The sequence below is a fragment of the Nansenia antarctica genome (assembly GCF_963989245.1).
Source record: "Nansenia antarctica genome assembly, chromosome: 13".
NCBI lineage: Eukaryota > Metazoa > Chordata > Actinopteri > Argentiniformes > Microstomatidae > Nansenia > Nansenia antarctica.
Window position 1 is genome coordinate 20,846,622 of NC_137683.1, and position 10,000 is coordinate 20,856,621.

A 10,000-nucleotide genomic window follows, 5' to 3' on the forward strand; every position below is an offset into this window, starting at 1 on the left:
AAAAGTGTGTGTTTCCCACCTTGAATGCAAGTATACAAAAACATGTCACCAAGCTTTCCTGCATGAAACATCTCATGGTGGGTAGAGGCAAAGAGCTCTCCCACGACCTTTGCATCCAGATTGTTCAGCAGCATAGTAATGGCACTAGTTACTCACGGATTTCTCAACTCCTAAATGTTAATAATAATAAATAATAATACATTTTATTTATAAAAGCACTTTACATATAAAATCTCAGAGTGCTACAACACAGTAAGATAAAGCAAAAAACATTCAATTAAAAGGCTAAAAAAAGGCTCTATTAAAAAGGTGGGTTTTAAGGCCACGTTTAAAAGCATCCACAGACTGTGGTGCCCTTAGGTGGTCAGGGAGAGCATTCCACAGCCTGGGAGCAGCCGAGCAGAAGGCCCGATCTCCCATCGTGCGGAGCTTGGTCCTGGGGGTCTTGAGGAGGTTGGTGGCAGTAGAACGGAGGGTGCGTGAGGAGGTCTGAGGGGTATGGGTATGTTCCTATAAGCACCATTGGGGCCATTATCCGCAAGTGGAAGGAACATCAGTCGACCATCAACCGGCCACACACAGGAGCTCCTTGCTACCTGGAAGACAATAGGATAGGGGAGGGGACTGACAAACCAACTCCAAAACAAACTAGAAGCCATGAAAAAATAAAAAAACGTAAAAACCTACACACGAGAGAATTTTATGAAAACCAAAAGATCCCAAAGTCTTGGTAAGGAAGACACTTCAGCGTCCCACGCTAAAGACAAAACGACGACGTACATGGAAAACCGCAAGGAGTTGGTGTGTCCGAAGCTTCTGACCCCTAGACGATCCACCAACATAGCAACATGGAACGTGAGGACTACACCTTAACTGACCCTCCTGAGACATCTACTACCCCCCTGTACTGTTTCCCCAGTGTCATAATAGTAATAAAAGATACAAAGAAATTCTTCCTTCTTCTAGCACAACGACTGCCAATGGCCCTTGGCCTGAGCATAGATATACTCATACTCATTCCTGCTAGGACTAGTAGATAGATGATTCACTTCCTTATGTATGTAAATGTAAATGTAATGTATACAGGAGAAAAGACAGAAGTAATAGCGGAGGAGATGAGGAGGTACAGACTATCTCTCCTTGATCTGGGTGAAACCAGATGGCTCCAGTCAGGGCAAGTCAAGCTGGTGGGCGGGGAGAGTCCATACTGTACTCCGGACTAGGGGTGGGCATCGACGATCGATAATTGATCGATAAGGATCTTGGTCGATCACAAAATAAAACATTTGGTCGATCACAAATTTATTTATTTTTTTTTTTTTTTTGTGATCGACCAAATGTTTTATTTTGTGATCGACCAAGATCCTTATCGATCAATTATCGATCAATTATCGATCGTCGATGCCCACCCCTACTCCGGACACCCAGAAGACTCTGCACCACATACAGAGGGAGTAGCGTTCATGCTTTCCAAAGAAGCACAGAGGGCCCTTATCAGCTGGGAACCTATCAACTCAAATATCATCACATCTACTGTACATTCCATACTACGCATAAGAAAATAAACCTCCAAGTAGTACAATGCTACCTCCCCCACCAACGACGCAGACGATGAAACCAAGGAACACTTCTACAGCCAATTGTATCACATACTCCAGGCCAAGAAAGGAAGTGACATCATGATTCTGATGGGAGACATGAAGGCAAAGATAGGAGGAAACAATAATGGCTACAAACTGATAATGGCAAGACAAGGACTAGGAACCATGACCGAAAATGGAGAACGATTTGTAGCAGCTTGTGCAGACATCAACTTGATCATCAGTGGGTCAACTTTCCCCACAGAAGGACATCCAATAAAGCAACAAGGTTTCTGCTGACCATACAAAAGAACATCTGATTGACAGCATGACCCTGCACATCTGCACTCAAGACCAAACTAAAACTCTTCAACTCAAATGTCAAATCCACTCTACTTCACGGATCTGAAACCTGGAAGACAACCACCAACATACTCAACAAACTACAGACAATCATTAACTGCTGCCTCCGACGCCTCCTGGGAATCTACTGGCCCAACACCATCTCAAACAGCAACCTGCGGGAACTCACCAAACAAGAAACAATAGAAATCAGGAGGAGTAAATGGAACTACACACTCAGACGACAAAACAAATCAATCGCAAAGCAGCAGGGCTCTAACATGGAACACACAAGGCAGGAGGAAGAGAGGAAGAGAGGAAGACCTATAATCACCTGGAGAAGAACCACAGGAAGGAAGCATATTGGGACCTTTACTGTTCCTAATATATGTGAATGACATGTCATCAGCATGTGATTGCAATTTGTTCCTGTTCGCGGATGACTCGGCTCTGCTGGTCTCTGACAGGGACATATTGCAGGTGGAAAAAGCGCTAAGCACTGAACTGAGTAGAATCTGCATCTGGCTAGCTGACAATAAACTATCAATACACCTAGGTAAAACTGAAACCATCCTATACGGATCCCCATCTAAACTCAGAAAGGCTGAACATTTTAAAATAAAAGTGGGTAACATTAATATCACAAGAAAAGAGGATATTACATACCTGGGCTCCATCTTAGAGGCAAATCTTTCCGGAGATAAAATGGCAGCAAAAGTAATCAAAAAAGTGAACCATAGAACTAGATTCTTGTACAGGATATCCTCACTTGTCAGTAAAAACACACTCTCATTCAATGTCACTTCGACTATGCCGTAACATCATGGTACTATAGAACCACAAAGGCCCATAAAACAAGACTCCAGACAGCCCAAAATAAACTGGTTAGGCTTCTGCTAGGCCTCAACCCTAGGACACATCTAACCGCTGCTCATTTTTTGAGCCTTGATTGGCTACGAGTAGTTGACAGAGTGCAGCAGCTTGCACTGGGCCTGGTCTTCAAGATACGCTACACCACAAAGACACCCAAGTACCTGTCAACATACTTCCAAAAAGTGAACAAAGTCCACACATACAATACCAGAGGAAGCTCCACGAACCACGTTCAACCGCGTTGCACCACAAACAAGGGGATAAACTCGTTTGCAAACTATGCAGTAAAAATGTGGAACGCCCTTCCTATAATCTTAAAGGAGTGCAAAACACTGCCCACCTTCAAAACCACTCTCAAAAAACATTTACAGGAGGCTGCAATCCGTAACTGGACCCTCTAAATCAAAAATCAGATTAAAAGACCCGAACTACACACTGTACATACTTTGTGTTTTGTCCCCCGCCCCCACCTGTGGTGTATGTCCCCACCTGTCCTACCCGCTGTACATACCTAATGTTTTGTTGTATTGTTCTTCCCATGATGGATGTATATTTATCTTGTAGATAGTACTAGTTATTTGTCTGTATTATCTTGTAGATAGTACTAGTTTTTTTGTTGTCTGTCTTACATGTAACGATGAATTGAGAATCAAGGACCCCAATTGAAATAAGCCAGTGGCTTTCTTGGGTTTTTATCCTGTTAGTTGACCTTGTATGTAATATGTACTTTCATGTACCTACTTCTGCAAATCTTCTAATAAAGTTTTCAATCAATCAATCAAAACAGAACAGGAGATGAAGGCGGAAGGGCTGTCATGGCAACAACGAGATCAGAGAGTACAAGACCGGGGAGGATGGAGGGGTTTCTTTGATGGCCTGTGTTCCCTATGGTCTACATTTCATGTGAATAGCTGCTATGGAAATATATTGAATTAAAAATGTGTTGATGTGATGAATACTTATTTTCCCCACTGTGTGTGTGTGTGTGTTTGTCTATAATAAGATAAAGCACATCGTGCACCCAGTGTCTCAGACTCGACGGCTTCGTTCAGCAGAATCAGAGATGAAGATGCGAAATATAAATAGCAACGACGTCATCACAATAAAACATCTCAACATTGGAAACAAAGGAGAACAAGGGAGGGAGGGAGGGAGGGGTAGAAGGAGATGAAGGAAGGAGAGGTGGTAGGAAGAAGGAAGGGGGGGTGTAAAGATGAGAAGAAAAAGAGCACGAGAGAGAGAGAGATGGAGGGAGGGCGGTACAGAACAGAGTAATTCAGAGGAGAGAGGAAGGAAGGAAGAAGAAAGAGAGAGAGGGTGGAGGCTGGAAGGGAGGGAGGGGGTGGGGAGGGAGGTACGTTGGTAGGGAAGAAGGCTGGTAAGGAGGGGCAGGGAGGAGGGAGGGAGAACGACTGGTAGGGAGGAAGGCTGGTAGGAAGGGAAGATGGTAAGGAGGGAGGGAGGGACAGAGAAAGGGGAATTCAACTAGTGAAAACTAAATTGTGAGAGAACTGCAGCTTGCACATTACACCATGGGGAAGAATAACGTAATGTAATTGTATGCAAGAACTGGCAATATGATATTCTGTAGCAGGGTTAATATGATCACTGAGAACATGGAATCCAGTTTGGAGGCATTATCTGGCAGCAGAAGTTCATCATTGCCTGCTGCCCTCACACGCACGCACGCACACGCACACGCACACACACACACACACACACACACACACACACACACACACACACACACCAACAACATGTGTCCTCATAGACACACACAACCTTAGCCCCAGGGGTGGCTACTGGGGCTCAAGCCCCGGATGTTTTCTGAAAAGCCCCGAATGTTTTACTTAAAAAATAAAAAATAAAAAATAAATAAAATAAACTCTTGTGAGTAACGTGCAGTACCGGAGTCCAACAGAGAGGCAGCAGCTGCGCGACATTAGCCTGCATACTGCGTAGCCTGCCCTGCCCTGAAGAAGAAGTGATCTCAATCAGTGCCTGACTTGCACAATTGTAAGGATGGATATCCCAAAGTTGTTTTCAACAAAACAAGCGCCAAGAACTGTTGCAGCAGCCGTATCAGCAGCTGACAACAATGACTTCACCAGCAGTGATGACATAGATGATGTTTCAGGTTTGTGAATCTTATTAGAAAGGTGACTGACTCACTGACACTACTTTTCCGGTTTGCTAATGCTAGCTGGCTATCATAACATAACGTTATGTTATAATGAAAATGAAACATAGCAAGGTACTGTTACGGTACATGGTAAGAAATCAAACAAAGGATAATACTTATTCAAATAAAGTAATATTATACTTATAATACTTATTCAAATAAAGTGAATAACAGGCTGATAGTCTTTGATATCTGCACTCTGGTTGACTGAGTAACAAGTGAAAAAGAATGATGTAACGTTAATGTTACAGCTAGTAAACATGGAGTAACCACATTAAGTATGCCCTTATGGTAGTATGTATGTATACAGAACATGACTCAAATCTATCCTAAGATGTAACTCTAACTAACTAAGTTTGTTTAATGTCCCAGGGGGGATTTGATTTCACAGTACTATACACAGGCCAACAATACATGTAATATATCGTCATATAACACAGGACAAGACTCTAAATACAATATAAGTGGTGAGCACAGAGTCTGCCCTGATATACATACTGTAACATAACTAGCCTCAGCCCATCAATTATGTAATTCTATACAAATATAAATGATGGTGACTGACAGGGGGAGCTACGTGTGCTGACCTCCCTCTGTGCCCAGAACCACCACAATTAGTTTGCTTCATTAAAGGGTGTGAATGTATATGTGTTCTCCAGTGCCTTTTGTCCGCTTTAAGGTGGTGGTAAGTTGAAGGTTGAAGGCAAAACATTTCGGCGCGCTCCGCGCGCACATTAGAATCTCCCTCTGGGCTAAGCCCCGGATCTCCTACGATCCTAAATCCGCCCCTGCTTAGCCCTAACCCTTACCCTTAACCCTAATGTTAACCCTTACCTTAACCCTAACCCTTAATCCTAACGTTCTCAACCTGATTGAGTCGGATGCCAACGAACCATTAACCATTAACCGATGCAAGCGGACATCGGTTCTTCCTCTGTCTCACCTGTGTGACGCTGAGCTGGGTGGCGTTGAACTCTGGCGCCCCTGGTGGCATGGCGGGGTGGTGCGGGTAGTAGGGGTTGGAGGGGCCAGTGCAGGAAAGGTAGAGGAAGATGACTATGTTGAAGGGAAACACAGCGACTGGCAGGTCCCAACGGTCCAACAGAGGACCCAGGCCACTGTAGAGGAACGTACTGGGGGAGGGGGGGGAGAGTAAGGGGGGAGAGAGAGGGAGATGAGTGAATGTTACATGGGTGAGTGCGAGTGAGAGCGAGAGTGTATGTGTGTGTGTGTGCGTGTGTGTGTGTGTGTATGAGTGTGTGTGTGTGTGTGTGTGTGTGTGCATGTCTGTGTATGTGTGTGTGTGTGTGTGTGTGTGTGTGTGTCTGTGTGTGTGTGTGTGTGTGTGTGTGTGTGTGTGTGTGTGTGTTACCAGGTAGCTCCTCCCAGACAGACAGGCAGCAGCAGCCACCAGTACCAGTCTCCTCCAGAGCTGAACACTCCCATTAGTAGAGACACCAGCATCCCGTTAAAACCATGGAGACCAGCCGACACCTCCGCACTGTACACACACACACACACACACACGCACACACACACACACACACACACAATACTTTAACATACTGTACATAACCATGTGTGTGTGTGTGTGTGTGTGTGTGTGTGTGTGAGTGTGAGTGTGTGTGTGTGAGCGTGTGTGAGTGTGCGTGTGTGTGCGTACTCGTGTGCATGCGTGTGCATCTGTGCGTCTGTATGTCTGTGTGTGTGTGTGTGCGTGTAAAATGATTGTGTGTGTGTCTTGTCTGTGTGCATGTGTGTGTATGTGTGTGTGTGTGTGTGTGTGTGTACCTACCTGTCCTGTCCTATGATGACAGCGGTGAGTGTGGAGGCCAGCAGCCCCACGGTCCCCAGCAGGGCCTGCCAGGGTGAAGCCCAGAGCAGCGCGGCCAGGATCAGAGCCCCACACAGGGGGTTGTTGGCCAGGATCACCCTGGCTACCCCACGCAGGCTCCACTCCCCCAGCTGCAGGACGAAAGGCTTGTCTGGAGAGGAGAGGAGGAAAAAAATATGTGACACGTTCTAATGCTTTGGTTCTCATATCGGGATCCGATGTAATGATCAGACTTTTCTTTCGAAAAATGCGAAGACATTTCCGTATTGTTGAAAATCAATGACACATCGCTAGACAACTAACACAGCTTGTTTTGTGAGCCTGCTAACAATGTAAAGTAGTGTTATAGTTAACTAGGTAGCAGTGGGGATTACTCACCGAATCCATTACGTTGCAGTATTTTGGCTTGACTAGCGAGTTTGTGTTGTGATTCTCAAACACGTTGAAACGTAGTTCCGTGTTTCAAAAGAAAAGTCTGAGCATTTTGATTGGTTGCCGATATGAGGACCAAAGCATTAGAACATGTCACATATTTTTTAAAAAGAAGAAAATAATTATGAACACTAATAATAACAGGCTACAAATGCAATGGATCGTATGATGCTTTTCTCAACTCTGCTATCACAGGCCGGCATGTTGAAGGTGTTTCTGGTCACAGATTAGGTTACCTTTCGCCTAGTGAAAGTCTTGAAATGGTTAACTTGTCTCTGAGAGACAGTATATGAGTCATATATGACCCACGCATGGTATAGCAGAGCAGATTGGAGGACAGGCTCATTATAATGCATGGAACGGAACGAGGAACGGTTTCAAACGTCAAACTTGCGTGATAGATTCCGTTCCTGATTCCGTTCCACGCACCACAATGAGCCCGTCCTCCCATGTCTGCCTCCACCGGCCTCCCCTGTACTGCCTAGCCTAGCCTACTGCAACCTGCTTTGTTTTTGCAGCACACACAGTACATTTACATTTGACATTTTTGACATTTAGCAGACGCCTTTATCCAAAGCGACTTACAACAAATCCATTTGTCTAAGTAAGTGAATCATGTATCCATCAGTCATCGCAAGAAGAGTAATCTCGGCTCGGGCCAGGGTCCATTGGCAGTCATAATGCTAGAAGAAGGAAACGTTTGTTTTTTATTTGTATTAATATACAGTAGAGAAACTGAACAGGGGGATGGGGAGGTTTCAGGAGGGACAGTTAAGGTGTAGAGGTGGATGTGTGATTGGGTCATTAGCTTCCTACCATGTTAACATGTCCATGCTATGGTGCAATCAGACCGCAGGTGTGTATTCAGATACATGAACACAAAACGCAGCAGGGAAAGTTCTGTCTTTGTGAGAATAACACCTGTGTTCGTTTTTAAATGGTATTTTCTGGAACGTCATGTCTTCAGTATGGCCATCCGCCTTGATAACAGAAATGAGGAGGGGGAGAGAAAGAAGAGGTAGAGGAGAAAGAGAAGAAAGAGGAGGTAGAGGAGAAAGAGGAGAAAGAGGAGAAAGAGGAGGCCAAGGAAAAAAAGGAGGTGCAGAAGGAAGAGGAGAAAGAGGAGGCCAAGGAAAAAAAGGAGGTGCAGAAGGAAGAGGAGGTAGAGAAGAAAGAAGAGGTGCAGAAGAAAGAGGAGAAAGAGGAGAAAGAGGAGAAAGAGGAGGTAGAGGAGGTAGAGGAGGTAGAGGGGGTAGAGGAGAAAGAGGAGGTAGAGGAGAAAGAGATCTTACCCTCCATGTGCTTGCTGAAGTGGGCCATGTCTCCGGTGCAGTACAGAAGGCCGCTCATGATGCGCTGGCGCCCGCTGCCGCCGCCGCCGCTGCTCTTCTGCTCGGGTTTGGTGTCAGTCCACATCCCTGAACCACGGTCAGGTCAGGCGGTCCGGTCCGGTCCGGTCCGGTTTGTAGTTTGAATGACGGTTACAGCAGAACTGAGGCGGTCTGGTCCAGTCTGGTTTGTAGTCTGAATGACGGTTACAGCAGAACTGAGGCGGCTGGTCCAGTCTGGTTTGTAGTTTGAATGACGGTTACAGCAGAACTGAGGCGGTCTGGTCCAGTCTGGTTTGTAGTCTGAATGACGGTTCCAACAGAACTGAAGCGGGTCCGGTCTGTAGCCTCTGCCCACCCTGACGGAGACCGGACACTCTCTCTCCTCCCAGGCGAGGATTAACCAGGTGACTTATAAACCCGGGTCTACCGGGTAACGCATTCACTCTGCCTTAACAGACCCGAGGACAGCGGAACAAAGTCCACTTCATCACCGTGAAAGGGGATACCGTGACTGAGCCCTCTCTCTCTCTCTCTCTCTTTCTCTTCTCCCTCTCTTTCTCTTCTCCCTCTCTTTCTCTTCTCTCTCTCTCTCTCTCTCTTCCCTCTTCTCTTTCTCTCTCTCTCTCGGTCTCTCTCCTTCTCTCTCACTTTCTCTCTCTGTCTCTCTCTCTTCTCTCTCCTCTCTCACTTTCTTTCTATTTCTCTTCTGTCTCTCTCTCTCTCTCTCTCTATTTCTCTCTCTTTCTCTTCTCCTTCTCTTTCTCTTCTCTCTCTCTCTCTCTTCCCTCTTCTGTTTCTCAATCTCTCACCCAGCTAAACTTTTGTTTGGTCAGTTACTCATCCGCCTTTTATTTGTTTGTGTTTGCATTGTGCCCATTTCAGTATGCAACCACAGGGAGGGAGGGGAGGAGGGAGGGGGGGCTTATCTCTAGAATATTGTGTTACTAAGCCAAATGTTATCCCTAGTTATCAGTTTGGAAAAACACCTGGTCCTTAGGTTTGAATTTACTCTGCTTTCTCTCTCTCTCTGTCTCTATCGGTCTCTATCTGTCCCTCTCTGTCTCTCAGAGACCTATTCCTCTTCCCCCTCTCTCCCCCCCCCTCTCTCTCTCTCTCTCTCTCTCTCTCTCTCTCTCTCTCTCACACACACAACATCCATGTAGTTGACATGCTAGCAGAGTTTCCCTCCAGATGAAGTCTTTCTCCTTACAGGAAGCTGAACAAAAGGTGTCAGTGTATCCAGGCAACAGTTGCATAGGAACACGTTTATGCACAGCCAGAGAACTGATCTGAGTGCAGTCTGCTAGCTTGTTGCCTAATAAGGACGACAATAATGTGTCTCTCAGTGCATTCAATTAAAGAATGTGTGTGTGTGGTGTGTGTGTGTGTGTGTGTGTGTCACTGTGTGTGTGTGTGTCATTGTGTG

At 45.6% G+C, this 10,000-nt stretch overlaps 1 protein-coding gene across 1 annotated transcript in view; it reads right to left on the reverse strand.

Moving 5' to 3' along the window:
* LOC308169401 (urea transporter 1) overlaps nucleotides 1-8,659 on the reverse strand; it is a gene marked incomplete at both ends in the record, with an annotated part of 17,070 nt that extends 8,411 nt beyond the window's left edge. Inside the window, 4 exons of the mRNA XM_080544084.1 lie at nucleotides 5,921-6,110; nucleotides 6,350-6,478; nucleotides 6,773-6,962; nucleotides 8,536-8,659. Coding sequence (XP_080400210.1) covers nucleotides 5,921-6,110; nucleotides 6,350-6,478; nucleotides 6,773-6,962; nucleotides 8,536-8,659 — 633 coding nt within the window. The remainder of the gene's footprint in view (nucleotides 1-5,920; nucleotides 6,111-6,349; nucleotides 6,479-6,772; nucleotides 6,963-8,535) is intronic.
* Between the last annotated feature and the right edge of the window lie 1,341 nt (nucleotides 8,660-10,000).